Source organism: Tribolium madens, unplaced genomic scaffold (assembly GCF_015345945.1).
Source record: "Tribolium madens isolate multiple individuals breed KSU strain unplaced genomic scaffold, Tmad_KSU_1.1 Scaffold_1;HRSCAF=32;Tcas5.2_LG8, whole genome shotgun sequence".
Classification (NCBI taxonomy): Eukaryota; Metazoa; Arthropoda; class Insecta; order Coleoptera; family Tenebrionidae; genus Tribolium; species Tribolium madens.
In genome coordinates, this window is record NW_025400984.1 from 7,883,085 (window position 1) to 7,908,515 (window position 25,431).

General features: G+C 35.4%; 9 protein-coding genes across 12 annotated transcripts; 3 read left to right on the top strand and 6 right to left on the bottom strand.

Annotated features, from left to right (window-relative positions):
- Positions 1-2,667: 2,667 nt before the first annotated feature.
- On the bottom strand, positions 2,668-3,882 carry LOC123003979 (coiled-coil-helix-coiled-coil-helix domain-containing protein 10, mitochondrial-like). 2 transcript variants are annotated; one of them, XM_044397069.1, is made up of 4 exons: positions 3,732-3,882; positions 3,090-3,253; positions 2,848-3,045; positions 2,668-2,797 (listed from the first exon to the last, which is right to left on the bottom strand). In XM_044397069.1, the coding sequence occupies exons 1-4, from the start codon at positions 3,821-3,823 to the stop codon at positions 2,787-2,789; spliced, it is 465 nt and encodes a 154-aa protein (XP_044253004.1). In that variant the 5' UTR covers positions 3,824-3,882; the 3' UTR covers positions 2,668-2,786. The 2 variants fall into 2 exon arrangements, with proteins under 2 accessions (XP_044253004.1, XP_044253005.1); XM_044397070.1 differs by lacking the exon at positions 3,732-3,882 and adding an exon at positions 3,301-3,489.
- LOC123003976 (mutS protein homolog 4-like) lies at positions 3,826-9,294 on the bottom strand. Of its 2 annotated transcripts, XM_044397067.1 has the most exons (14): positions 9,214-9,294; positions 9,033-9,060; positions 8,864-8,984; positions 8,746-8,819; positions 8,485-8,633; positions 8,250-8,434; positions 8,084-8,205; positions 7,183-8,035; positions 6,918-7,134; positions 6,656-6,871; positions 6,399-6,607; positions 6,164-6,350; positions 5,418-6,113; positions 3,826-5,371 (listed from the first exon to the last, which is right to left on the bottom strand). In XM_044397067.1, exons 3-14 carry the CDS (start codon positions 8,962-8,964, stop codon positions 3,893-3,895), a joined length of 4,488 nt encoding a protein of 1,495 aa, XP_044253002.1. In that variant the 5' UTR covers positions 8,965-8,984; positions 9,033-9,060; positions 9,214-9,294; the 3' UTR covers positions 3,826-3,892. The 2 variants fall into 2 exon arrangements, with proteins under 2 accessions (XP_044253002.1, XP_044253001.1); XM_044397066.1 differs by lacking the exon at positions 9,214-9,294 and having other exon boundaries at positions 9,033-9,212.
- On the bottom strand, positions 9,169-10,185 carry LOC123003978 (non-structural maintenance of chromosomes element 3 homolog). The gene is made up of 4 exons (XM_044397068.1): positions 9,886-10,185; positions 9,648-9,837; positions 9,385-9,596; positions 9,169-9,332 (listed from the first exon to the last, which is right to left on the bottom strand). Exons 1-4 carry the CDS (start codon positions 10,138-10,140, stop codon positions 9,234-9,236), a joined length of 756 nt encoding a protein of 251 aa, XP_044253003.1. The 5' UTR covers positions 10,141-10,185; the 3' UTR covers positions 9,169-9,233.
- A 2,475-nt stretch (positions 10,186-12,660) lies between these two features.
- Positions 12,661-14,004, bottom strand: LOC123003719 (eukaryotic translation initiation factor 4E-binding protein). The gene is made up of 2 exons (XM_044396677.1): positions 13,796-14,004; positions 12,661-13,159 (listed from the first exon to the last, which is right to left on the bottom strand). The coding sequence occupies exons 1-2, from the start codon at positions 13,935-13,937 to the stop codon at positions 12,945-12,947; spliced, it is 357 nt and encodes a 118-aa protein (XP_044252612.1). The 5' UTR covers positions 13,938-14,004; the 3' UTR covers positions 12,661-12,944.
- An 871-nt stretch (positions 14,005-14,875) lies between these two features.
- Positions 14,876-16,114, top strand: LOC123004526 (NFU1 iron-sulfur cluster scaffold homolog, mitochondrial-like). Of its 2 annotated transcripts, XM_044397860.1 has the most exons (5): positions 14,876-14,996; positions 15,052-15,192; positions 15,245-15,627; positions 15,675-15,761; positions 15,814-16,114. In XM_044397860.1, the coding sequence occupies exons 2-5, from the start codon at positions 15,119-15,121 to the stop codon at positions 16,035-16,037; spliced, it is 768 nt and encodes a 255-aa protein (XP_044253795.1). In that variant the 5' UTR covers positions 14,876-14,996; positions 15,052-15,118; the 3' UTR covers positions 16,038-16,114. The 2 variants fall into 2 exon arrangements, with proteins under 2 accessions (XP_044253795.1, XP_044253796.1); XM_044397861.1 differs by having other exon boundaries at positions 14,915-15,192.
- Positions 16,012-16,855, top strand: LOC123004528 (ras-related protein Rab6-like). Its single transcript, XM_044397863.1, has one exon. It carries the CDS (start codon positions 16,142-16,144, stop codon positions 16,769-16,771), a length of 630 nt encoding a protein of 209 aa, XP_044253798.1. The 5' UTR covers positions 16,012-16,141; the 3' UTR covers positions 16,772-16,855.
- Positions 16,782-17,773, bottom strand: LOC123004527 (survival of motor neuron-related-splicing factor 30). Its single transcript, XM_044397862.1, has one exon. The coding sequence runs from the start codon at positions 17,623-17,625 to the stop codon at positions 16,885-16,887; it is 741 nt and encodes a 246-aa protein (XP_044253797.1). The 5' UTR covers positions 17,626-17,773; the 3' UTR covers positions 16,782-16,884.
- Positions 17,774-17,856: 83 nt separating this feature from the next.
- Positions 17,857-22,585, top strand: LOC123004524. Its single transcript, XM_044397859.1, has 5 exons — positions 17,857-20,220; positions 20,272-20,465; positions 20,511-20,647; positions 22,068-22,186; positions 22,236-22,585. The coding sequence occupies exons 1-5, from the start codon at positions 18,128-18,130 to the stop codon at positions 22,441-22,443; spliced, it is 2,751 nt and encodes a 916-aa protein (XP_044253794.1). The 5' UTR covers positions 17,857-18,127; the 3' UTR covers positions 22,444-22,585.
- A 10-nt stretch (positions 22,586-22,595) lies between these two features.
- LOC123004529 (phosphoribosyl pyrophosphate synthase-associated protein 2) lies at positions 22,596-24,173 on the bottom strand. The gene is made up of 5 exons (XM_044397865.1): positions 23,769-24,173; positions 23,430-23,718; positions 23,107-23,382; positions 22,904-23,050; positions 22,596-22,856 (listed from the first exon to the last, which is right to left on the bottom strand). Exons 1-5 carry the CDS (start codon positions 23,963-23,965, stop codon positions 22,698-22,700), a joined length of 1,068 nt encoding a protein of 355 aa, XP_044253800.1. The 5' UTR covers positions 23,966-24,173; the 3' UTR covers positions 22,596-22,697.
- Positions 24,174-25,431: the final 1,258 nt, after the last annotated feature.

Genomic DNA, 25,431 nt, shown 5'->3' on the forward strand with positions numbered 1-25,431 from the left:
AATTGCCAACAACGTAATTACTAGTTGTACTATCAACTTGCGTAATTAATGCATTAGCGTATTGTAAAAATAATCGCCGAGATTACGCTAAAACACCCTTATTAACAGTGTATGTTATGATAGTGTCGGAAAAATATAGAGTGCTATGAACATTTGACAATTTTCATGGCCCACTTTCAACATAATTAAAGATTATCAAAAATAGGCCAAAAATCATCTGTTCTTGTTCCTAAAGATAAGTTTGGACAAAAATAGACAAAACACTTCCTAACTGATAGTTTAGCAAGTTTTTATTTATAACTAATGAACCAAAGGTCGCGATGCGGGAATAATTTACGCACAATAATGACACCAGTATTTGACATAAATAAACTGGTTTATAAAAAATTCACAATTTTTGGTTTTTAATTACTTTATTATACCAGAATAAGAACATGTGATTGCTACCAATGTCGCTAAAGTATCTTGTATTTATTCCGCCAGTTGTTGAATACTAGAATTAAATGTTTTAAGATGTTTTTTATCTGTGTGCGATAAGCAGGTACCTACAACAAAGACTATTTTTTAACATGTCTTAATTATAAGTCAAACAATAACAAACCAAGACAATGAATCGAATCAAGGCCACACGAAAACTTTATCAGAAACTTTCCTTCGTTTGTGTGATTTCAAACAATGAGATTAAGACAAAGAAGCGTTTTTTAAGTGCAACGACACGTAATTAGATAAAAATATGTTAAAATATACCGGAAGAATACTAAAACCGCAAGTTTCAAGGTTCGATCTAGTTACCTGGTTTTGGAGGAAGTTGCTTATTTTTGATCCAAGGCCATTTTTGGTTACTTAACTGTTTAACATCTTGTCATGTGAGGCCATTTTGGTGGATGCGCCGGTCCAAGCCTACTAGTGTTTTTCATTTACGTAATTATTTATGTAAGCACAGTCTACTTTTATCCGAGTTTTGGTCCGACCTTCAGTATGATTTGTTAAATTTTGACCTACTGCAATTGTTTGTAGGACGATGTAGGTAAATGGGTAACTGAAGAGTTTCAAATGTGCATTCTCTTTTGTATCAATTACCATACTTTGTTTGGTTAGCCTGAATTTTAATTCTCTAAACAAATACGAAAAACAAAAGTTTGCCGGTATCCACCGGTAAACACAGTTGGCCGCATTTGTAAAATTTACCGCATCATCAAAGAATGCCACGGTGATCATAGCCTACTTTCCCGTAACCCAGTTCAACGAAAGTAAGATGAGTGGTTGCAGTTACGTAACTTTGGTGCATCGAACATGCAGGGATCTTCGTTATTTCACCCTAATAACAGGTCTGCCAACCATTGCGTGGCTTGGCCACGTCACTTATCAACCGACGTGTAGTTTATTGACCAGACTGATACACGGAAGAAACAATTAAACCTTGAATGTTCTAGTGTAGTAGGCCATGACTGAGGAATTGAAGAATTTGCTCGCCTTCAATTGGCACGACTGTTGTTATAATGAGAGTTTTTACAGATACGCCCACAAAAAGTAGGACCTTCGATTGTGTTTTGTCGGTTTTTTTAACACTGGAATATGCTAGAATTTTGTAGCAAATTAAATAGTCTTTTCTCTCATTATGACTTGATTTTTAGTTGGCAAAATGTTTGGTAGTATGCAACCATCAATAAACTAATTAGTCTGTTTTTATTTAGCAATTTATTAGTAATTAAAATGAGTGATTTTTCATTTTGTCACGGTCTGTTTTGTGAAATTTGATATTTTTAATGGGCGTTGTTTTGTTTTATTTTTCTGTTTAGAGATGGAACCGTTCCAATATCCATCTACGCAAGTGTGTTACGTCAAAAGAATACAATTCCGGCGATATAAACAAACCTAAATTTAACTCTTCATTCATCCTTATCTTATGTAAAGACGTCTTCAAAATTCTGTTAAAATCCTTGAAAGCACGGAATAAATTTTAATCATTTTATTAACCATTTACCTGTTGCAAAATATCCATAAATCTGTCTTATTTACATGCATGTGCGAAAGTGATAAATTAATGCTAAATTACTTCCCTGTATACAAATGAACGTGATTTTCTTCTTCGCTTTGTGGCAACCACTTAAAATAAGACGAATAGTTATCGCTTTATTTCTTTATTGTTACAACCAGTGTAATTATACAATAATAAAAATTGTAATCAATTAAATAAAGGAAATACTTTCACAAATAAACAATTTTTGAATATTTTAAAGCTCAAGTTAGTCAAAAAGCTTCCGGTTATCTCAGTAAATGCACCTGCTTTCCAATTTTGTACATTTTAAATTGGATGATTCGGCAAAAATCGGGACTTTACATAATAGAATTGGTGCGAGCGCCATCTAACCGGCGATCGCGACACAGATTACAGGAAGCTTGTTTTTTATTGTATCGATGTTTGTGAATTATTTTGCTGTAATATGTTTTTGTTTTACTACAGACATTACGGAATTTTAATAATTTTGAAGAAAATAAGGTTTTACATTGTGGCGCCATCTACTAAGAAGTTTATGAATTGGATACAGGAACCTTTTTTCAAAGGGAATTTTATAAAAGTATTTAGGCATTTTTTACTTTAAATTTTATTAAAACAACTTCAAATAACAAGTAACCAAAATAAATTATAAAATATAAAATAGGCGATTCAACGAGGATGCTTTATTTAACTTTGAATCACTACAAATGGAACCAGTCCATCAATTTTCCACTACTGACTGTCTTTTCATTTAATTAATACTAGAATTTAGTGTAACACAGCCTAATTATTGGACACCTGAAACAACAAAAATAAACGAAAATCCCTAAACCAGCCACTCAACTAACCATTCCTAATTTTGCATTGCTGAATTGCTTCATTAAATCCTTGGCACAAGGTCAAGTCACTCTGTGTTGAAGCACACTGCAAGAATTGCTTGATTTCCCAAGCGCAAGGTCCTGTAGGTTCAGCTGAGCTATTCTGCTGAGGGGCTGCTTGTTGTTGCGGTGCTGGGGCTGATTCACTTGAACCTCCCCCAAACATACCTAAAACCACAATTAAAACTAATTTTGACAAAAAATTAACAAACCTGTGAGGGCTGCTCCCATAGTGTGTCCCACAGCAGATCCAACAGCTACGCCCCCCGCCGTCGCGGCCATTTGTCCGAACAATCCGGGTTGTTGTGGGGCTGTCTGGGCCGGTGGTGGAGTTTGGGCAGGGGTGCTAGGTTGGGTCCTCGCCGGGACAGAAGACCTAAAACGAAATCACATAACCACACTTTTTGAACACTTGATTTTTACCTCGGTGAGGGGCTCGCGGAACGTCCACGTCGTGGCATTTTATTGTTTATTGTTTGTGAGCGCAAAACACGTCTTATTCGTACAAAAACTGTGAGTCTATTACGTAAAAATCGCCTGACTACACGTCTTATATTCGAGGGTGAAGTTTCTAGAATGTGGGCTATTTTTTGACGTTCGAGAAATCAACTGTCTTTATCTAATCGCGCGGGTGCGAGAGCGATGGAAAGTCGATGCGTTGCGTAGATCACACGCTTTTTGTGACGTCACGAGGATAAAGTCCGTCAATAAAGCAGGGACGTACTTGGTGTATTTATTTTTAAATTTTTGAATGTCTTTATCATTACACAAATTTGTGCAATAAATACACGTATCAAAATTTTAGAGCATATTGATAAGAAACAAAAACAATGATTTGCAAAAAATGTACTCACGAATATTGTCGATTTTCTTTTCTTAAAGGTGGCTGCCTGGTCGGCGGCGGGGACCGCCAGGGCTTAGCAGGAGCGGCATTTCGGCGCCCCATTTTGACAAGTAATTTTCAAATCAAAAGTCAAAAAACACAACAACTAGATCTTTATTTGAACACTACTTATTACAAATCAAGATCGTGGTCATTGAAATCATCCGGAGTTTCAAAAATTCTTTCCGGTTGTAAATACTTGTTGACGATGTTGTCAATATCTTGTTTATTTTCCTTATAATAACAATCAGGAGTAGCGGAACTTAACGAATGAAACTGATCAGAATTTTGGGTAGGGAATGAAAATGGCTTATCTTCTGCGGCCGCCATATAGTCAGAAATGCGCTGCGGCTGAAAATTAAACTTTTCTGGACTCTTCGTTTGTGTTCCAAAACTAAAATTGAATTGTTTCACATCACGATCCTCCGAACTCAAAAAACCATCAAAACATTTCGCGTTTTTATCAGTGAAGATGGACATATTTAAGTTGCTGCTATTCGGAGGCTTTCTCTGGAAGATATTTTTTCTCTCATTGGATTCAGGTTTCGTACGAATCACTTCCTGCGTTCCAAAACTAAATTTGAATTGTTTCACATCACGTTCTTCCGAGTTCACAAACTCATCAAAACGTTTCGCGTTTTTATCACTGAAGATGGACATATCAAAGTTGTTACTATTCGAAAGCTTTCTCTTGAAAGTAGTTCTCTTTTTGGGTTCAGGTTTTGCAGGAATGACTTCCACGCCGTCATTTGTTTTACGTACGAAAGCCAAATGTTTGGAGTTTTGAATTTGTCGTATCGAAGGTCTGTTCAAAATCTGTGACAGATATTTTGAAAAATCTGATTGTGTGATATCTGCTTCGTAAAGTTTTCGGTCTTGCTCGTCAAACTCCTCTTGTATTTCTCTTCGGGTGAGTTTCTTAGGTGGAATGAAACGTTTGTTGAATCTTTTTTGTTTGTTGAAACTTTCTTTGCTTGATGAGGAGTTGGTTTTTGATTTAGAGTTCGTTTGATCGTCACTTGTTTTAAAATTTTCAACTGTGATATTTTCAATGTCTCTTATAGCCGAACTGTCTTCCATATTTGTGGTTTCGTTTCTATTTACTGCAATAAAATGCATAGAACTCGAACTTGTTTTTGATTCTTTGTCGACTGTTGTTTGATCGTTGAGACCCGAAAAGGAAAAAAAGCGCTGGTTGCAACTTTCTTTGCTTGATGAAGAGTTGGTTTTTGACTTGGAGTTTGTTTGATCATTTTCAACTGTGATATTTTCAATGTCTTTTATAGCCGAACTGTCAGCCAAATTTGTGGTTTCATTTCCATTTTTTGCAATAAAATGCAAAGAACTCGAACTTATTGTTTTTGATTCTTTGTTGAGTTTTGTTTGGTCGCTGTGACCAGAAAATGAAAACTGAGAACCCAAAGGTGAATAACTTATCGATTCCGAGTCATAACTGTGCATTTCTGGTTTATTGTTCTCTGGTATACTGTTAGAAGACGAATCGGATGACCACTGGGGACCTTCAATTATTTTAACTATGGGAAAAATGTGTTGCTGACTCTGATCTTTAGCTGAATTTGGTTCGTCGGTCGCAGTTTTGTAGGAACTACCCTAAAAATAACTTTAAACATGAAACCAAAGAAAAATTAAAACAAACCTGAGATAAATCAAAATCGAAACTACCATCTCTTAGAAGACTTCTACTCGCACTTTCGAACTCCTCTTCGATAAGTTGCAATTCTTCTTCAGTCAAATCTTTGATTTCTGAGCCAGAAAAACTCCACGATGTTGCTTTATAGCTGTGATTCGAAAACTGTTTTTCATTTTGGACAAACGTTTCATTATTTAATTGTTTTTCATTTTCGGAAAATTTGCCATTTTGCACTTCATTCTCATAAAATGAGGATTTATCACCGTTATTTATTTGTTTTTCTTCTCCACCGTTTTGTTGAAACCATTCTCTTTGGTAATAAACAATGTCATGTTCGTCACCGTCTATAGTTAAATCTCTTTCGGAACACTCGATACCAACTTCTGGTATGAGTTTATTAATATTGTCGCTATCTTCTCGAATAAAATTTGACAAATTTCGGTAACTCGAAGTCTCAAAAGCGTCCTTGAATGATTGTGGCGTCTCAACACCTTTAAAATTTTCATCACAAAACTCGATCACATTTTCGTTTATAGACCGATCAACAGTGATATTAACTTTTTGCAAATCGTTTTCATAATCGTTCAACAATTTATTGATCGTAGCTCTAGTTGCTTTTTTTAAACTTTTTAATTTGCGCATATCTGACTCTAGTTTATACTTAAGCCTAACTGCGTCATGAAGACCTTTATATTTTCTAACCTAAACAAATAAAAAATCAAATTTAAAGAAAAACTAACACTGAAAGAAACCTCAGGAGGTTTTTGACGCGCTTCCAAAATCCTGTAAACCTCATTTAAAATCCTTGTCGGCCATATTTTTTTCACAATGTAGACTCCATAATGTTTCAATTGCGTCACACCGGGGATTAACCTATGCTTAAACTCTAAAGTAAGCTCTTGTGGGGTTTCCCCGGTCGCAATTGTTTCCATTTGCCACCTAAATTTTATTTATTTGAGCTACGGGTTACGAGGTGACGCTACTTACGTCTTAACATTGAAATACATTTCCCTGAGATTAGCAAGTGATGTGTAGTGAGTCGTAACGTATACAAAAGCCGAAGTTGTGCAAAATTTTTCACAAATAGCCATTGCTAAATTGGCTCCCTCGTCAGCGCATGTGCTTCTACACAACTCGTCAATAATAAATAAAGAATTTTCCGACAGTAGAGTCATAATATATTTCACTTCTTTTATCTAAAAAAATAACTTAAAGTGGCTGAATTAATCCAAATTTTGACAAACCTCGAGAATAAAAGACGAAGCCTTGTACTCCATGTCGTCTTCTAAGTAAACGCGAGCAAACATTCGATTCATTGGTCTAAAAATAGCCGAGTCTGCGGGGACATAACTCCCAACTTGTGCCATAATTTGCAGTAACATAACTTGTCTGATATATATACTTTTCCCCGAACCGTTCGGACCGGTTATAACTTGTACATTGAAATCTGGACAAATCGACTAAAACACCCCCTTAAGTAAATTATTAGTTATTTTTCAATCTTACAATAGGATTGGCAACACTTTGTTCGATTAACAATTCCAACATCGGGTGTCTCGCATTTGTGAGTTCGGTGAAGTCCCCAAACTTTGGGCGTGTATAACCGCCACGCCTACTTGCTTCAGCCAATGATTGGAACATATCCAGCCGGGCTATATCTTCACACAACTTATAAAAAAAACCCAAATGTTGTTTCAAGCCAATTATTATATTGCGTACCATCCTGTTAACCACTAGTTAAAAAAAATCAAACAAAGAAAATAATAGTTACAGATTACTAATTTTCAATATTTCAACCATTATGTCTTCTAATCGCGTCGAATAGTTTATTAATTCGGGTGTTTTCATAGTGAAACTCCCGGCCAAACGATAGACTTGGATAAATTCTTCCGGCAAGTCAGATTTTTTAAACGTGCGTTTTTGTTGGCTATTTAATTTAAATACGATGTGGTAACCCTTCGTATTGTTAAAGCCGAGCGTCAGAGGTAAGTCATATTTATTTGCCAAGTGTTTCACGTATTCTGTCATATCGTTCAACCTCTCGGAATATGTTTTTCGCACTAGATCAAGTAGGCCGTTGATTCCAGATTTAATGGCAAAACAGCGTTGCGCAGTTCCAGCTTGACTTTTTGCAAACTGTGCCGATGGATGTATCATTGTTCTTATCAAATTAGCGATATCCACAAAATTGTCACTCTCTAGAGTCCCTTTTAATTCATTAAAAAATGGTTGTTGACAGCTGTCAATGACGTCTTTTAGTGGCTCGATCAAGTCAATCAAACCGTTGAGAAGTAACAAATAATTCAATTGTCGAACTGAGCTACTATCATTTGTTTCAGTTGACATAGATGTTAGGGTTAGTAACTGATCAATGTTGGACACTTTTTGTAGGATTGCCTGTATAGAGAGTAACATTTGCGGATGTTTCATTAATTCTGAGACACACTGTAGATTCTTGTCGATGATTGTGGGGGAGGCTGGCGGTTGGAGAATGGTGGATCGGAGTAGGCGGGCGCCAACTCCGGTTACACAATTATTTAAAACACCGAAAAGGGTTGAATATCGGGTGGCTTGTAAGGGCTTCGTGCTCGAGACTAGTTCTAATCGATCAGCAGTAGAAAAATCTGAAAATTTTCTCATGTTGATTTTTTGATGTTTTTTTTTATTAATACCAATTATGGCGTATCCTTCCGACTCTTGATATGAAATATTGATCGATTCTTTCGCGTAGTAAATATTGAGATAGGTTTGTAGGTAAGTGGTGAGGGCGGAGGCGGCAGCTAAAGCGTAATATCTTCCAAAAAATAAAATTATATTCAAATAATTAAAAAAACTTACTTATGTTGAAGGCCGATACAAATAGTATTAATCGACGGCAGACACAACTCTAAAATTCGTTCCATACCGTTAGTTTTATTGAAGGTTTTTCGGGGGATCCCCAGAATCTTAATATTGGGAAATTTAGTTTTTAAACTTTCAATCAATCGACTATTACTTTCCAAAAATGTCGAGGGCACTATAATCTATTTAATATCGAGCTAAATCATGTAATTATAAGTCAATTTTTACTCACATCACTCGGATTCAGGATATTTATTTTGGTCAAAGTGTTGATATAACTTTGAGAATCTGACATTTGACACAAAATCAAGGTCGGCATTGACAAATCGATCGATGCCAAGCCAACTTCGCACCGTGCTTCACCTCGACCTTCGGTCAAAGCTACAAAATTTCGAATGAACCTACCTTACATTTCACACCTTGGTGAGTTATGCAACCAAAAATGCGATTGCATTTTTGACTTTTAAACAAAATGAATTCAAATTTTAATTACCTACAATCACTCTAGACTCAGTTTCTGTTGATACTGTCGTACCTCCAGACCGCAAGACCGAACTATTGAAAAGGCTAAACCAGAATTTTTTATGATTGAAAGATACTGAAATACAAACCTGGGGCAACTGCGACCCCAATTTGTTCCAGACGATGGGGTGGAGGTGTTTTTCTGCCGATTATTTCGATTTTTGGATACTGGTCGAGTCGGAGGTCCCATAACCGTTTTGACCTTAAAAGCTACAAAATTTTGTTAAAATATTGAAAAATTAGGATGCGGGACGTTACTTGGGAATCCTGGGCCGTTTCCGAGTCGCTTTTTGGGAATAAAAGACTGATTCAAATTCATTGTTATCACAAGTCGAATACCTTGATTTTTGTAAAATGACAGACAAAGCCTACTTGTGCTAAATTCAAAGCCTACTTGCGTCTTGCACAAAATTTATTGTAATAAAAAATTGGAACATACTAATTAACAAACAAAATTAATTAATCATCATTTTCGCTACTGGGCTCGTTGTCAAAACCTTGTTCATTGGCGATTTGGTACTGATTTGTCCAGCTTTTAGGTTGGCGGTCCTTGTAAACCTGTGAAATTGCCACAACTGTGATACTATTTGACAACAAGAATCATTTTTACCTTGCACACAAAGTTTAATATGGCGTGTTTACTTATTTCTGTTTCAGAGCATATGCCCCAACTATAACTGACCTTTTTAGTCAATGGATCAATCTCTGTTGCCAAATATTTGTGTTTTACTAAAGTGTTGATGTAATCTTTGACACTTCCAAATACTGGGTGTCTCACATTAACGTCAATTTGAAAATGTTCCAAAAATGCGTGTAAAGAAGCTGACAAAAAAAATCATAAAACGACTACTATTACATATTAGATCTAAATACCTTCAGGTGTTGCCACATTGGACATGAAAATATGGCTCAATATCAATAAAAGTAAAATTTTTTGACTATCCTTAAAATCAGGTTCCTCTTGATCAACAATATAATTTTTATAAGGCAAGGCATTTGTTACAATAAATGCTTTACTGTTATTCGCAGTTTGGTCACAAACTAACAGTTTGTAGCCATAAACCTGTAAAAAACTTATACATAAAATACTTATTAAAGATTTTTTGCCCACCTGTTCCAATATTTGCGTCGCCCCTTCAATCACTTGTTGTAAAAACTGACCAGTTCTAGGCGCACAATATTTTTGAATATCAGATTTACGAAAATAAGTATTTTGGCCCCCATTGTAAATAATATATCGCACACAATTATTTACAGCGTCATCGACTGAGACTTGAGATTGCGAAAAAGCACCCTCAAGCCTGGACTGTGACAACCGAGATGTGTTTTGGCTCTGGGAAAGCGACTTTCGAGGTCTTTTTGACATTTTTCCACTTTGGGCGCCAGAGGATACAAAATTGCAATTTTGAGGTTATTGGAGTAGATAATTTGTCTTGACTCTATGTTATTGTGTGGTTAGACCGAATATTAAATTTTTCTTTAATGTAATAAATAAAAGTCATGTGGTGATAATAATCTAAATTTATTATTATGTCCGTTATTTTAAACTAATGTGAATGTTTAAAGCATTGTGTTTGATGTTCTGGTATAGCAATTGGTAGTAGATTGAATGCTCTGTGGTAGCTACAAAGTAAATGAGGAATGATAGCCTGGCGGCAATACATTGTATTTGAACCAACCAACATTACATTTCAAAGATAACGTGGATATCAAAATATTTAGTTTTAATAAATTAAACATAAAGTCTGTTTTTTTATTAAATGGAAATGCCAAACAGTCTTAACGTTGGCATCACTAGTAAATTCATTCATGGTAATTTTAATAAAGGAAGTTGGCAGTTCCGGTTTTTTGAATTAATTTGAAAACAATGTCATTAAACGTCAACACAAAAAATCGTCTAAGAAAATTTAGAGATGAAACACCAAAAAAGAAACAAATTCGGTACACTAACAGTTTTTCGAAATTTGGAAACGAATAGTTCGCAAGCAGGAAGTTAGAAAAAGGGCCCGTTAAAATGTAGATGCAATTTGTAATGCAGGTTTGCTAAACATTTTCAGTTTAGCAAGAATTTGACAAGAATACAAAATAAACATGTATGAGAAAGAACCTCGGAAAGAGCGCAATTAAATTAGTGTCTTGTGCATCGTTTTTTGAGGAACGAGTTGAAAAAGTAACAATTTTGAAACTAAAGCTGAAGAAGAATTTATAAAATGCATCAACTTTGAGCTCATTTCGATAAATTACACAAAATTTATTGCCAATCATCATAATATCCACTTCTATCTTTTACTAAATAACTTTTTTCTATATACATCTTTTTTCTTCAAAGTTTTTGTAGCAAGAATCTCATTTTTGTCCACAACATTGTACTTACTTGCGGTGTGTTTCTGTCAAAATTATTAGCACTAAATTCTGTCCTTAGACCTTAGGTAATGATGTCTGTCCTCAGGTATTCAATTATAGCGCTTTCAAAGAGCAAACAGGCACACAAGATTCATAAAAGTCAAAATTTTGACAACATCTCAATTTGAACACATAATCATAATTTTTTAACAAAATTTCTAGGGACAAAAACAAAGAGCAAAACAAAGTTTGTGGCTATGGAGACAAGCTGCTACCAATTTTTTCACCAAAATTTTGACTTGGTAATTTCCATTTAAAAAAAAACAGACTTTAGTGACCAAACAGCACTTCAACTTTAATTTATAAAATGTCAAACCTTGGAGAATTTGGTGGGAATTACTAAAATATTGCCGAAAAGGCCAATAAGATTCTCATTTATGAAGAATGTTTGAAAAATACTTCGCAGACTGCGGGTTTTTATCATCCTTTCCAACGTGATATCCAAATAGACGGACTCCCTAAAACTGGAGTAGTCATTTTGACTAAAAGAAATTTGTCAAAAATAAAAATACGATTACTATGTTTAACTAATTAAAACAAAATATTTTAATATCCACGTTATCTATGAAATGTAATGTTGGTTGTTTCAAAAAAAAATTTCAGGCTCATTATTACTCGTTGGACACCCTGTATATTTTCAATTTAAATTTTATCAAGGCTTGATGTGCGACTTCAGGGAACTCCCTCAAGTGGTGGCTGTCAACTCGATCGACCACATGGCTAATTTGCCCAAATGTGACTCCATATGGGCTATTTTAGAGGAAGATTAGCGTCATAGAGAGCAAATTTTACAATTTAGTTAGTTTTAAGGACGTATAATTGAAACATTACAAATGAGAAAAACGCGGAAAAATACCCATGGGTGAAAAACTATGCCAATCACGTCGAGATGTGACTGGACTTTTTTAAACAACTTTTTTAAATTTGAACAGTATTGATACTTCCGCCGATTATGATTTCATCAAATGCAAATTTAGGGAAGCCCGGCGGCTTTTGGCTTACACTGACGTCCAGATTGTCGCGTCGGATGTCTTTTTTTTATATAGGGCCTGGTTTAGCCCTTACGAGAAATTTTGTCAAGTTGATTTCTAGGTATCACAATGAGTGGCACTACGATTTTGATTTGTTGAAATATGTGTCGTTGAGAGAGTGTAATAATTAAAATAAATTAGATTTTTGCAAAATGAGCCGACCTGTTTTAATCACTTTTAATGCAGAAACCTTGCGTCTTAATTTTTTTAATAGTATGAGCGGCCACGAAACAAACAAAAAGAAAAGGTGAGTGGAGGTTAATTATCTTTGTTTTTGTAATGAGATGAGTTTAATTTATTGTTAATTAAATTTATGGTCAATAATATTAAGTTCACCTAGTTTTAAAGACCTTGTTGCTTAAATGTCAATTTGTAAAAAAATGGCGGCTTATTTTAAATAATACAATTTCCTGTTTAGTGTACTAAATAAATCCTTATCGTTGCGATATCAAATAAAACGCTCATTTTTTTTAAGTTTTATTACGAAAAGCATTAAATAATACAAAAGAAAATATACAATAACAAATCTTAAAACGGCAAAAGTGTCCTCATTTTGTGTAATTATTAAGTCGTGCGACTTATCGCCATTGTAAAATTCCTTATCAGTTGTCAATTTTCTACGTTTTAACTTTTGTAACAATAAAACTCAATCTTTTGATCAGATAAGATCAAGTATGACTTCGAGTATCCTCTCACAATACATAAGAAAATACTAAAACTAAACAAAAACTTAGAACTAAATGTCGATTTGGAACTGGTGTTCGTCGTGCGAATCTTCGATTTTCGCTGAATGGTTTTTAGTCGGAGGTGAAAACCGTCTGCTGGGGACTCCGTTACAATTCGTTTTTCCCCGCATCAAGTGTTCAGGGATTCCGTAACTCGGAGGAGTTTTCGAAATAGGAGAGTTGCGTAAATTCATTAAGAAAGCCTTCTCGTAGACTATTTTCGTACCTGGAACATGATTCACACGTAAAAATAAAGCTCTCCCACCGAGAGGCTTCTTCGATAAGATGATAGTATAGATGACTAAAATACCAGGTCCAAGGACGTTTGAGTACTTTTTATCGTGTTTTGGGATGTTATTATCGGCTTGTTTTGCATAAATATCAAGAAAATTTAAAGTGATGTTACGTCTTTTGATTTATAAAAGTCGCTCAAAAAATCAAAGATGAAGCGGAAGAAATGTGGAGCGACGAAAATATAAACCTTGACACTAATAATATCAACAAAAGCAAAAACACAAGAACACGAACGAACGTGCGTCTGGTCAAGTTCTCCCAACTTTATCAATATTGGATTAGGTCAATGGAATATTTAACTTTTTCCCAGTTTTGAGCAAAATATTTGCAAAACTGCGTATTTTGCACACAGCTTGCCAGAATTAACTCGTGTTTACTATTATCACTAATGTTTACTCAAGGTCACATTATAAATTCGCCACGTGTAGACGACGCTTCGAGACTTGTTTTTTTTTAAGTAATTACATAAGACAACGATGAACTCTTGTCGCGCCGATAAGAAGATGCAAATTGGTGTTTGTATATTTATAAATTCGTATTAAAATGACTCTTGGTCAAAAATACAAACCTCCCGGAGTGGTTGAGTAGAGGGTGCCTCCCGGCGTGGAGGAATAATGCGATGGCAGTTCAGAGGGGTCGTTGATAAGGACTTTTTTAGTCGGAATGGCCTTACTCTCGGTCACTTGTCTTGCCATAGGTGATGCCGACATGTTGGAGAGGAGAAAAAACACGTGTATATACTCGAAAACAACGCGATTTTGTTGTCGCTCACTCAAATTATATAAGGCGAGCGCTAATCCCCTCCCAAATTGTGCATTTCTCCCACTTTTTAGCTGAAAAATAAACAAAAGGCGCTTTGGGGGGGACTGTTGGGGAGCTTTGCAATCTCTTTACGTAAATTGTGGATAAATTGAAACTTTCAACCACCTCCAAGCTCCAAGGATTGTTGATCAGCGTTCAATCAACTACGCATTTAGGTGCAGGTTTTTTTTTTTTGATTTTCCAATAAATTATGTAAAAAATGCGTTGTTTGGGATTGTTAGCTGGGTGTGATTGCGGAACTGCGTTATCAATAATTTATTTGATTTCCTCCAATGGAGGAGCAAATATGAGTCACTGAGTTCAATTGTTTTAGTCGTGCTTCGTAAATTCAGGTATTTTTATGCATCGTTAAGTCGAAATCGATTTATTGTTTCATTTTATTCAACATTTCGCCTGTACTTAAGACTTGAACCACTTTGGTTTTTCGTAACCATCGTGGTAAATTTTTTGCACATCGAATACATAATAATTAATTCATTATGACTCATAATCATACTCAGAGTGGATGGATATAACAAATTTAAATTAATTAAAAAAAAAACATTAAAATAGTATATGGTATTGCTAATATCATCCGTAAAATAAAGGTCAAAATTTTATATTAACGTTAAAAAATCGTAAACAGGCGTCAGGAATTAATAAAAATACAATTAGTAATTATAAATAACGGATTTTATTAGACTGATTTAAATGTCCCCCTGTGGCATTATCAACACAAAATGATTTATTGAACAATTATTACACTTCTAAGAAAACAGAGTCACTTTTATTGATAAACAATGGAGATAAATAAGAGTTTAATGCCATACATTTCAATAATGTATTAATTATTAGAATAACAAATTAACAAATTTGAAAAGCGCGCCTTGTTTTGACATATCTGATCACAATTCTCAAAAATTTTTAAATACGCAAAATCTTCCAGTGTGATTTTCCGTAACCCTAAAGTTCTTAGTTTTGCAAATTTAATTACCAACAATACTATAAATTTCCTCATTTTAGCCAAGTTATTCAACAAATCTGTCAAATGTCGGCATTCTAACCCCAAAATTGAGATAAACAAATTAAAATGTGGCGTAATTCTCTCCGTATTTTGACTAAACTGCCCCAACAAAGCAAAAAACTAGCCCTCAACGCCCATAAGTAAGTGTTTATACAAGAAAAAATAATAAAAAGTGAGGTTATGTAATTATAGGTCCCCACATTTAGCCCCTTTTCAAGACAATGTACCCCGCCGCTTTATCAAAACCACTCCGAAATTATCAATGTTTATTCAAACTCAAGAAACCCCAAATCCGAATAGTCTCAAGTTTTTGCCGGGGGTTAAAGTTCTAGAGGAGGGCCAAACTATAGATTTTCCCAATGGACAAGCAGCGTATTGTTCACCTTTAGGAAAATTACTTTTTCGTATAGAAGGTGTCAAAAGTGTTTTTCTAGGACCGGAATTTATCACTGTTACTAAAACAGACGATGAAATTGAATGGAAAATTATCAAACCTGAAATTTTTGCAACTATTATGGACTTTTTCGCTAGCGGATTACCGGTTTTGAACGACGCAACGCCGAACGCAGACACACGTAATTCCTCATTTTGAGTCAATAATTATCACATTAATTTTTTATAGAAATTAATGAAGATGATAGTGAAATTGTTCAAATGATTAAAGAACTATTAGACACAAGGATTAGACCTACTGTACAAGAAGACGGAGGTAATTACCACGAGGCTTTACACCACATTTAAATTATTTTTACAAATTGTAGGTGACATAATTTTCATGGGGTACGACGACGGTATAGTTAAATTAAAACTACAAGGGGCTTGCACTAGTTGTCCTAGTTCAATAGTTACGCTAAAGAATGGTGTCCAAAATATGCTACAATTTTATATTCCTGAAGTTTTGGGGGTGGAACAAGTGCAAGATGAGGTAGATTTAATCGCAGACCAAGAATTTAGAAAGTTTGAGTCTAAATTAAACAAAAAATAATTTTAGGAGTCAAAATTGAATAATAAACGGTTTCGTTTAATTGTAAATAAGTTTGTAAATAAACACAGTCGCCTAAAGGTCGCGTTTTGTTTTTTTGTCCCAAAATGACAAAGTTTTCAATCTCGAAAGACTACAACCCCAATTTACAGAAATACAAATTGGTTTTTCTGGGGGAACAGAGTGTTGGAAAGACTTCGATAATAACGAAATTCATGTACGACAGCTTTGATACCGCTTATCAGGCCACTGTTGGTATAGACTTTTTGTCAAAAACGATGTATTTGACCGACAAAACAGTCCGTTTGCAACTGTGGGACACCGCCGGTCAGGAGCGTTTCCGGTCCTTAATCCCTGCTTACATAAGAGACTCATCAGTGGCGGTGGTGGTGTTTGATGTGACCAGCGTTGAGACATTCCACCAAACCACAAAATGGATAAATGACGTACGCATGGAGCGCGGAGACTCCGTCATTGTGTTTTTGGTCGGGAATAAAGTCGATTTGAAGGATTTGAGACAAGTGACTCGAGAAGACGGGGAACAAAAGGCCAAGGAATTGAATGTTACTTTTGTAGAGACAAGTGCGAAAGTTGGTTTGAACATAAAACAGTTATTTAAGCGAATTACCGAAACATTGGTTGTTAGTGAAGAACCTAGGAACGATTTCAGTGAATTACAGGAGATTAATTTACAGAAAAATGGGTTGACTCCTATTGATAACAGTTGCGCCTGTTAATTAAGAATAATTCCTTATGAAACATTTATTTACAATTAACTGATAATCTTAATTAATTAAAAAAAATAGTTGAATAAAGTTCTAGTCAGTGTACAATCTCTTGTAGTAGTAAATTAAACCCCTTTCCTCCACTTTTCAGCTGTCGTAAACTCAGTCATGGGCTTTCCACTTATCCCACAGGTGCCAATACCTACGCGTCCATTCACAGAGTCCGGCGACGCGAAAATACTCTTATTAGTAAGACCACTCTTTTTATTTTTCACGGCTTTGTTCGTAAAAGCCAACCACTTGTTTTTCTCAACTTCTCTCTCTTCTTCCAATACTTTAAATCTCTGTTGTTTCTTCAGCTTCTTCTTTTTCAGATATTCGCGATTATTCATCATTTTGATGCGTTTCAAACGCTCAGCTTCAGTCAGGACGCGTTTTGCTCCTGTGAATTCTTTAATTTCCGCTAAGGTAGAAACCCCCCGATTCTTATAAGCTTCAAAAGTCACATTTACCTGTCCGTCCGGGAGGATTGCATCAATTCGGGCTTCGTAATACTGCCCGTTATCGTTCCATTTGGCCAAACAGGTGTCACCAATACGCCAGATTTTCTTCGATTTGTTACGAGCAACGAACTGTTCGACGGCCAGGAGCGACTTTGTTATCTCATCTTCCTCAGGTACCCCAATTGGTTCGGTGTACTCGGGCTGATTTGCGGCCTCATCAGCTTTGTTTTTCAAGTCGAGGGACAATTCAATAACTTCTTCCAAATCAACTTTGAGTTTTTGCAGTTCTTTGTTGTCGGGGTCACTCAGAAGGGCAGCTTCGACTTGTTGCAGTTGCAGACGATAATTTTGCAACTCATCCATTGTTCAAGTTTAAACAAACGTACAGAATAAACTTATCACGCCTCTTATTGCAAACTTACCGAAAGCTCGCCGAATTTTTACAAAAATTGACTAAAATTTTAATAAGTCAATAACTCGGCGGCCATTTGCAATTTTTCTAGTGACATTCACATTACCAATCCTCGATAAAATCAATTTCGGACTCAAAAACTTATTTTAAATTTACAAACCGCAATAAATATTACAAACAAACTAATTTACATTAAGTAATTTAATTACTTTTCAATATTATTTATAAATTAATTTTTTTGGTGAAATTTGTTTTTGTTTGGTGGCGCTACAGTCGCAGAAAAATCACCAAAGCGTCAACCACAAGCCCCCTTGGTATTTTTTGATTATTTGACATATTTGGGGGGTTGTTTTGGCGTCCCCCCAAGAATACAAGTTAAAAATGAGTGTTAAACAAATAAAAATATATAGCGCAATAAATTAAGTGCGTCGTTATCAATTATAAACTTTCGTAATGGCAAGTGTTATTTCCCTCTCAAGTGCATCGTCGAATCGTTCCCCCAAAAATACGGATTCTCCAATGACTGTTTTAACCCTAAGTTCCGAAATTCACAGAGTTCCAGTGAGTTGGGACGGACAGAAAGCTACCAAAAGGAAGTCAAAAGTTTTGGACTCCGAAAACACCCCCAGTCATTATGAAAAAGTTAAAGAATGGATAGATACGTCTAAATATGACGATATGGGGGCCACTAGTGGGAATAAAAGTATTTGTATTCGTTACGATTTTGATAAAAGTGACAAAATCACAATCAATGTACCCAAATCTTGTTTTACAAGAGTCACCCCCTTGTTTTCTTACATGGAAAAAGCCAAAAAAGCAGTTTTGAATGAAGAGAAAAAGGTTAAAAACGAGGAATGTACCAAAGTTAACGGAAATGTAAACAATCTTGAAACTCCTCTAAGTCCAGAGAGTCAGAAAAAGGAGCTTTGTAGTTACCTGCAATTAATGAAACCTGGTGATAAGAAACAGAAGAAAAAATTATTTGGAAATAGGAGATCTAATAGAGTCAAGAATTTAGTTCAAAATAATAAAAACCACCAAGAAACGTGTTCAGAAAACGACGTAAACACTTTCCCTACCCTCAAATCATTTGAAGATTTAAATATCAAGTCAAGTATTTTTGATGGGAAGAAGAAGAACATGAGAGAAGCACCAAATAAGTATTTACCGTTGCCCCCCAAGTCGAAATTTAGCGAATTTGTTGATTTTGAGGATTCAGTTAAGAAAATTGTAGATGAAGGTTTCAGGTCACGGAAGAATGGCAAGTTGAAAAAAGTCGAGAAGCGAAGAAAATTTAATTTTGGGCTCAAATCGCGTCAATTCAATTTCAAGAGGATTAATTCGTTACGAAGCAAAGGTCGACTCAGATTCATTTCTTTGGATAGACTGATTCTGCGTAAAAGTCAGCAGAGAAGGAAAACACGGAAAAAATTCTTGAAGAAAATCAAAGACAAGAACGAGAAAAATACGAAAACGGAAACTCTTGAAACAGATTCGGTGCAAAAGTTGGAATCCCCACATTGCGAAATGATTTCAGTTCGTACAGATTCGGACGATTCGGTGGAGAAATTGCGTTGCGAAATCGTCTCAGTTCACACAAATTCTGATGATGAAAATGTCGATTTAAAAAATTTCGTTGATGATATGTTGGAGTTGGATAAAATGAGCGAGGAGCATAGGAAAAGTGTTATAGAAACTAGGATTTTAGCGTCTGGTTCGATTACTAATCTTATAAGCAAGCAGATGGCGCAAGAAGCAGACGTCCAGAAGGCTTATAAGATATTTGCAGATTTATCCGAGAAGAAAACTTCAGAGGAGAAGGAAAATAACGTGAAGAAAGATGCAGTCGATTTGATTGCCTTCGAGCACGCTTATGCGAAAGTTGACGAATTACCAACTGAGGAAAAACAAGTGGATGAAGAAGAAAATGAAGAGGAAGAAGAAAAAAAAGAGGAAGAAGAAGAAGAAGAAAAAGAGGAGTCGCTCCAGAATAATCTGAGTCCGGTCCCTATTCCTGAGCTACAAGTCCTCCCTGTGAACACTACAATCGCAACAAAATCGCTGCATCGAAGTCTCACTCATAGCAACCGTCGAAAGTTATTTTTGAACAATTACGGTCTCCACAATTGGAATTCTGCGTCGAATTCGGATAATCGGAAACTGAACCATTCGATAAGGATTTCGAAAAATGACGGTGCAGTTTTGAGGGGGTTTTATCAGGACTTCAATTTGGTCATAGTTCAAGAAAAATCTGTATCGTTTTGGACGCAAAGTGCCTTGGGGAATGTGTTAGGAGCACAAAACATGTGGATTCCTAAAGGACAAATCCAAAGAATTCCCCTAAATAGCACTTACGTACAAAAAAATGCCAACGAAATGGTGATTTCGACTGAGACCAGTGTGGCATATGTCGAATTATGGACCAAAGAACACAAATCGGACGTGAGGGAAGTACCAGTGGCTGATGTTTTCGCCACGGTGTATTTCTGGAGGCTGAGGCAGAATGGGTTGGAGAAGAAGGCATTGCAATTGGAGAATATTAAAGGGTAAGGTGGAATTGCGTTCCGTTGACCATTACTGACCAAGACTTGTTTCAGGTGCGCCGACGACGTACGATACTGCGTTCTTCGGTGTTACCCTCGCATCATCGTCTGTTGGCAATTGGTCCAAGGCAATGAAAAACGTACAAAAATCCATTCTTTTCATTTAGCCGCCGATTTTCAGACCGTTGCCAACATAAGCGAGATTCAACCAGTTGAACATTACGTTTCTTCGTTACACAACATCGAAGGTTTGTTACAACTCACTCATAATTCGATACTAACCGTAATTTTAGATTGTGACAGCTTAGTCATGGGTTGCGGCGAAAATAAAATCACATTATGGAATATCGAATATGGATACATTGTTGCCAGTATTGAATTGTCGAATATCAAGTCGCTTTTGTGCACTCACTGGGTCAAGTGTGATAGAGTAAGTTTTTGGCCTCCTGATCTGTTAACATAGATTGACAACAAAAACTCTCAAAAAACAGCATCCTTCAGACACATTCATAAAATGTGTAAAGGGTGTTTTACATAATTTTACGAGGCCTGCGCCTGTAAGATGCAATCAACAATACATATTCCGATATGAACTCTAGTTTGTTGTTTTGTTTTCTAGTTTGTTCATCCTTTTAAAAATTACAACGTTTTTAGTTGTTAGTGATTAAGATAGATACATTAGATACTAGAATCATATTCATGCCGTCTATTGATAGAAGAAATGATAATTGTTTCCGAAAAACTGCAGTTTATGAATATTAATGAAACAGTGATTAGACTATTGTCATGGGTTTTCAAAAATTAAATAACACTAGCCAACAAGCATTTTGTGACTGAGAAGAAAACAGTTATTTTTTTTTTTATTTTATGTGCTAAACTCAGAAATGATAAAGAAAATTCCATAGCACATCAGATTTTAAAGTTAGGTATTTTAAGATATCATATGTAAGTATGTTCGACAAAATCGCCGCAAAACGGAACACTTAAAATTCATTTTCTCCATTCTCATTTAAATTTTTTTCCCCAAATTTGGGTGCCGTTAGGGACGAGCAAGGGGAAAGGTTCCATCAGGATATATTGACGATGGAACTGAGGTACCAGGGAGATGGGATCCAGCTATGATGGGGGATTACTGCTGGTTCCTGATAAGGGAACACCCTACAAAAAAAAGTCAGCTTTTGCAAAAAATTCATCTACAACAGATCTATGTTAGAATCTTATTCATCTTTCAACATTGTTCTTGTTTAGTGAATAAATTAATTTCTTTCGTCGTCTATTTAATTAATTTCTATTTGAAATGAACAATTTTTACGACAAAATTTGAGAAAACTATTTTCTTGTAACTTAAAATCTGTACGTGATGGAGAAATTTTCTTATCAAATTCGTAATTAGGGATATTAATGAACCCTGATACACGTGTCAATAGATCAATCACATTAAAAAAATGTTGGGTAGTGTAATTAAATTTATGTATTTTTTGTATCTAGTGTTTTGTGACTTTTGTATATTTGGGTGCGTACATTAGGCCCAAGCCTCGTAAAGTTGTGTGAAACATTCTGTATATATTTTTGTATACGGAAAACTTATTTTTATTGAAGTGCCATTTTACACAACTTTTTTAATTACATCTAGTGGTACGGCATAGCCATCACAATTGTTTTAATGGTTCTTTGTTTTATTGAAAAACTTATTTCAGATTTTTTAATAAGTCTTCGGCCAAAAATTTTGATACAAATCTTGTGTTAACCATTTTACAGGGCTCAATTATTAAGGCGTTGTGTGTCAACTTAATCTTGGCCTGTACCACAGGCGAAATAACAATTGTAAATAACAATTTTTTATTTGTTAGGGTTTTCTGTTCACGATCCAGGAGTGCGCTGATCACGAGTTGCGACTCATTGCAATAAATGGAATGAACCAATCTTGGAAAAAGCTCCAGAATTTTAACCCACCAACTGGATTTGAAGGGTGCATTATCAACAATTTCTTACTCGAAAAATAGTGATTCGTGTTTTAGGTTGAAAGGAGTTTGTGTTGAAAATGGCATAGTGATAGCTTACTATTCGCAAGGAATTTTGTGTTGGAACGCACAAAGTGGCGAACCCATAGTCGAAGAAGTACCAAATGAATGTGAATATATTCCTTCTGGGAAACATGTGATATTGCTAATTGATGAAAATGTCATCGTAAGAAATTCGTTAAGCCATTTAATTACTGATTCGTAGAGTTCGTTTTCTATTTTTTGTTTTGTTGACTGATTTTAACTAGATTGTTATTATTTATGTGAATAAAGTTTAGTTGCCATTGTACATTTTCCTGTACAAAAACAAATTTGCTATTTTGACGAATAAAGTATTTTCTACGAAAACAAAACGACTTTTCTTACTAGTCATGTTTATTTACGCGATAGAAACAAAAGATGCAAAAATACTTGACTTGAAAAAAATAAACAAGTTTAATACTTAAGATATGCGAATACTTAATCTTCAAGAGTGACATTTTTGAATAGATACGACATTGATTCTTTGTTATGAATTCTCCTAATCGCTTCTGACAACAAAATCGATATATCCACGGTTTTAATTTTATGACATTGCATTTTTTGCAACTCGTGTGGAATCGTATTCGTGACCACAACCTGAAAAACGAAAATCACACAAAATAAAACAATACTGGTAAACATACTTCATCAATAGGGGAATCCTCGATTAACCTCGGTGCATCTGACGATAGTAGGCCATGAGTGGCTAAAACATAAATCTTGTAAGCCCCACGTTCCTTTAAAACCTCTGCAGCGGTCACGAACGACTGGACATCATCAATCAAGTCATCCTAGCAAAAATAAAACAATAATTTGTGCTAACTAAGGAACCAAATTTAGTTCATACCACCATAATAGCGATGCGGCCCCCAACGTCGCCCACTACGTTAATGGGGGGTTTTTCTTTAGCAATGTGGACGGGGACTCCCACGCCGGCGTCCATGGTCCTAGACCGGGGGATGGTTGGGGGGGAGTACCTCCCGTCCACTTCATCCGATTCTGCCACTTTTTGCTCCCCATGGATGACTGCGATTCCCAGTCGAAGACGTTCAGCGTAGGAAGTGGCCTTTTTGGCCGTTCCTGGATTTCGGGCCACTATTACAGAGTTGCGGTAGTCTGGAATCTAGCATTTGGTGGGTTAATTGGCACCAAAAATAACAGGAGATTTACCGATTCTTGAATGTATTGTAAGAGAAAGGGACTAGCGCGGAGGTTGTCGACGGGGCAATCGAAAAAACCCTGGATTTCCTTCTGGTGGAGGTCCATGGTGATGATATGGGTGAGCCCCGACTTGACCATCATCTGGGCCAGGAGTTTGGAGACGATACATCCGCGTTTGCGCATCTTGCATTGTTTACTGTAGGGGAGGTAAGGGATGACCCCCACGATGGACTTGGCTGAGGAAGTCTTACAAGCATATGCCATGATTAGAAGCTCCATAATATTGTTATTGACGTCTCTGGAAAAGTACCATCAATATGGAAGCCATGGGTATACCATGGTACTTACTTGGTACCCGTCTGAATAATATAAATATCCTTCCCTCGTACTGAATCACCGATCTCAACCATGGTCTCCCGGTTGGTCTTGTGATACACAGCACAGCCCCCGAATTTAACCCCCAAACGTTGCGAAATTAAGTTGACCAATTCCGGATGGGAATTGCCACCTATCAAGACCACATCCGAGGTTTTCGGTGCCTCCATAATTGAATTATTCAATTAAAAGTACCAAATGCGAAGCATTAAAAAGAGCGATGTTTTTCACCACAAAAAAGTAAAAGAATCACCACGCGTGTTTCTAAATTAAACTACAAGAAACCAACAAAGATAGAATTTAAACTAAGTGTGTTTTATTCACTTTTCTCGAATGTTTATTCTAATTATAAATTTGTTGACACTTCGCAGCAGTGACAGCTGGTGACAGGAGTTGGTAGTATTGATTTCGCGGGAATCGATGACATTTTTAAATCCAAAGGTGTTTTATTGGTTGCTTATTTAGAGATAAAATTTTTGGCGGTTAACATTATTATTCTTATTTTTTACTAAGTGTGACCTCATACTTAAACGAGTTAAGCTTAAATTAAGTTGATCAAAGACAGACAGAGAAAGAATCTAGTTAGAATTGGTGAAAAAAACAATAATTGAATTAATATCGGACGAACAACATGGCAAGTTTTTTTTTTACAAAGGAAAGTAGCTATTTTATTATTGAAGTATAGGTTTGCGGAACTATTATGGAAATATCAACTAAGAGATTAGAGAACCGGTGGGGGTTATACAAAATACTTAAGTAACTTTGAATTTTGGCCTCTTTTTTAATGAAAATGTTATAAATAAATTTCTAGTTAAAGATAGTTCAAGTTGTATAGATTCGTATGTGGAGCCAAGACTAACTAAACTAGGACAAAATGGTACTCAAGTTAATACTAATAACTTAGAAAACGTTATAGGTGCATATTTGGGGAAAATTGAGATTCCAGGATAATGAAAGAAAGATTTTTGTTAAAAAAATAAATAATGTTACACGCTGAAAGAGAGGATTGATTACTGTAAAAAAAAATTAATAAAAACTGATAAAATAACCAACGTTCTTCTTGTCTTGTAGTCAGGCAACCAACATTATAACCATTAATATTTCAAAGTAAACTTTCAAGTTTACTTGTCTAAAGAAAATTACTTCGTTCAAAGAATTACTTGGTTTATCTACGACATTTTAATGCTTTTGAACAATGTTAAAATAAATATTATTAATAACATTTAAACTAATTTGCAAAATTGTGCGAAACAGAAAGAGCACAGAATTGCATTAGGAATCTTATTTTTTTTGGTCCCTCTGTCCCTAATTATGGTATACATTTGGGTTTACATTTGTTATCTAAATGTATACCATAATTTGAAACAAAAGTAGTAGTTTTTTGTGATTATAAGTTAGTATAAGTGGCATTTTTTTATATAGATACTGTTAAAAAACTTATTATTTTGTTCGCTTCGTTTTTACTAGATGTTAAAAAAATTGTGGAGATTTTTACATTATTTTATTTTTAACAGCTAGCGCTCACCCCGTTTTATCTTAAATCGTTAGGTATTTGTTTGCTTTACATGTATTGAGAATAAAAAACACCGAAAATTGTTGTTTTTATATTCAATTCTTAATTAATGTGGGAATGGAA

Bases quoted from the DNA above. Each gene is read 5' to 3' on its own strand.
- LOC123003976 (XM_044397066.1), bottom strand. From the start codon at position 9,093: ATGAATTTGAATCAGTCTTTTATTCCCAAAAAGCGACTCGGAAACGGC. The intron at 6,608-6,655 runs GTTTGTCAAAAT...TTATTTTTTTAG, and splicing joins CTTCGTCTTTTATTCTCGAG to ATAAAAGAAGTGAAATATAT. The intron at 6,114-6,163 runs GTTTCTTTCAGT...TTATTTGTTTAG, and splicing joins CGCGTCAAAAACCTCCTGAG to GTTAGAAAATATAAAGGTCT.
- LOC123004524 (XM_044397859.1), top strand. From the start codon at position 18,128: ATGGCAAGTGTTATTTCCCTCTCAAGTGCATCGTCGAATCGTTCCCCC. The intron at 20,221-20,271 runs GTAAGGTGGAAT...GACTTGTTTCAG, and splicing joins CAATTGGAGAATATTAAAGG to GTGCGCCGACGACGTACGAT. The intron at 20,648-22,067 runs GTAAGTTTTTGG...TTTATTTGTTAG, and splicing joins ACTGGGTCAAGTGTGATAGA to GGTTTTCTGTTCACGATCCA.
- LOC123003979 (XM_044397069.1), bottom strand. From the start codon at position 3,823: ATGGGGCGCCGAAATGCCGCTCCTGCTAAGCCCTGGCGGTCCCCGCCG. The intron at 3,254-3,731 runs GTGAGTACATTT...ATTTCGTTTTAG, and splicing joins AAAGAAAATCGACAATATTC to GTCTTCTGTCCCGGCGAGGA. The intron at 3,046-3,089 runs GTTTGTTAATTT...TTGTGGTTTTAG, and splicing joins TATGGGAGCAGCCCTCACAG to GTATGTTTGGGGGAGGTTCA.
- LOC123004529 (XM_044397865.1), bottom strand. From the start codon at position 23,965: ATGGAGGCACCGAAAACCTCGGATGTGGTCTTGATAGGTGGCAATTCC. The intron at 23,383-23,429 runs GTAAATCTCCTG...ACCAAATGCTAG, and splicing joins TACAATACATTCAAGAATCG to ATTCCAGACTACCGCAACTC. The intron at 22,857-22,903 runs GTATGTTTACCA...TTCGTTTTTCAG, and splicing joins AGGATTCCCCTATTGATGAA to GTTGTGGTCACGAATACGAT.
- LOC123003719 (XM_044396677.1), bottom strand. From the start codon at position 13,937: ATGTCGGCATCACCTATGGCAAGACAAGTGACCGAGAGTAAGGCCATT. The intron at 13,160-13,795 runs GTTTGTATTTTT...ATCATGTTCCAG, and splicing joins CTACTCAACCACTCCGGGAG to GTACGAAAATAGTCTACGAG.
- LOC123004527 (XM_044397862.1), bottom strand. From the start codon at position 17,625: ATGGATGAGTTGCAAAATTATCGTCTGCAACTGCAACAAGTCGAAGCT.
- LOC123003978 (XM_044397068.1), bottom strand. From the start codon at position 10,140: ATGTCAAAAAGACCTCGAAAGTCGCTTTCCCAGAGCCAAAACACATCT. The intron at 9,838-9,885 runs GTGGGCAAAAAA...AGTTTTTTACAG, and splicing joins CGACGCAAATATTGGAACAG to GTTTATGGCTACAAACTGTT. The intron at 9,597-9,647 runs GTATTTAGATCT...TTTTTTTGTCAG, and splicing joins CAATGTGGCAACACCTGAAG to CTTCTTTACACGCATTTTTG.
- LOC123004528 (XM_044397863.1), top strand. From the start codon at position 16,142: ATGACAAAGTTTTCAATCTCGAAAGACTACAACCCCAATTTACAGAAA.
- LOC123004526 (XM_044397860.1), top strand. From the start codon at position 15,119: ATGTGGCGTAATTCTCTCCGTATTTTGACTAAACTGCCCCAACAAAGC. The intron at 15,193-15,244 runs GTAAGTGTTTAT...ATGTAATTATAG, and splicing joins CTAGCCCTCAACGCCCATAA to GTCCCCACATTTAGCCCCTT. The intron at 15,628-15,674 runs GTAATTCCTCAT...AATTTTTTATAG, and splicing joins AACGCCGAACGCAGACACAC to AAATTAATGAAGATGATAGT.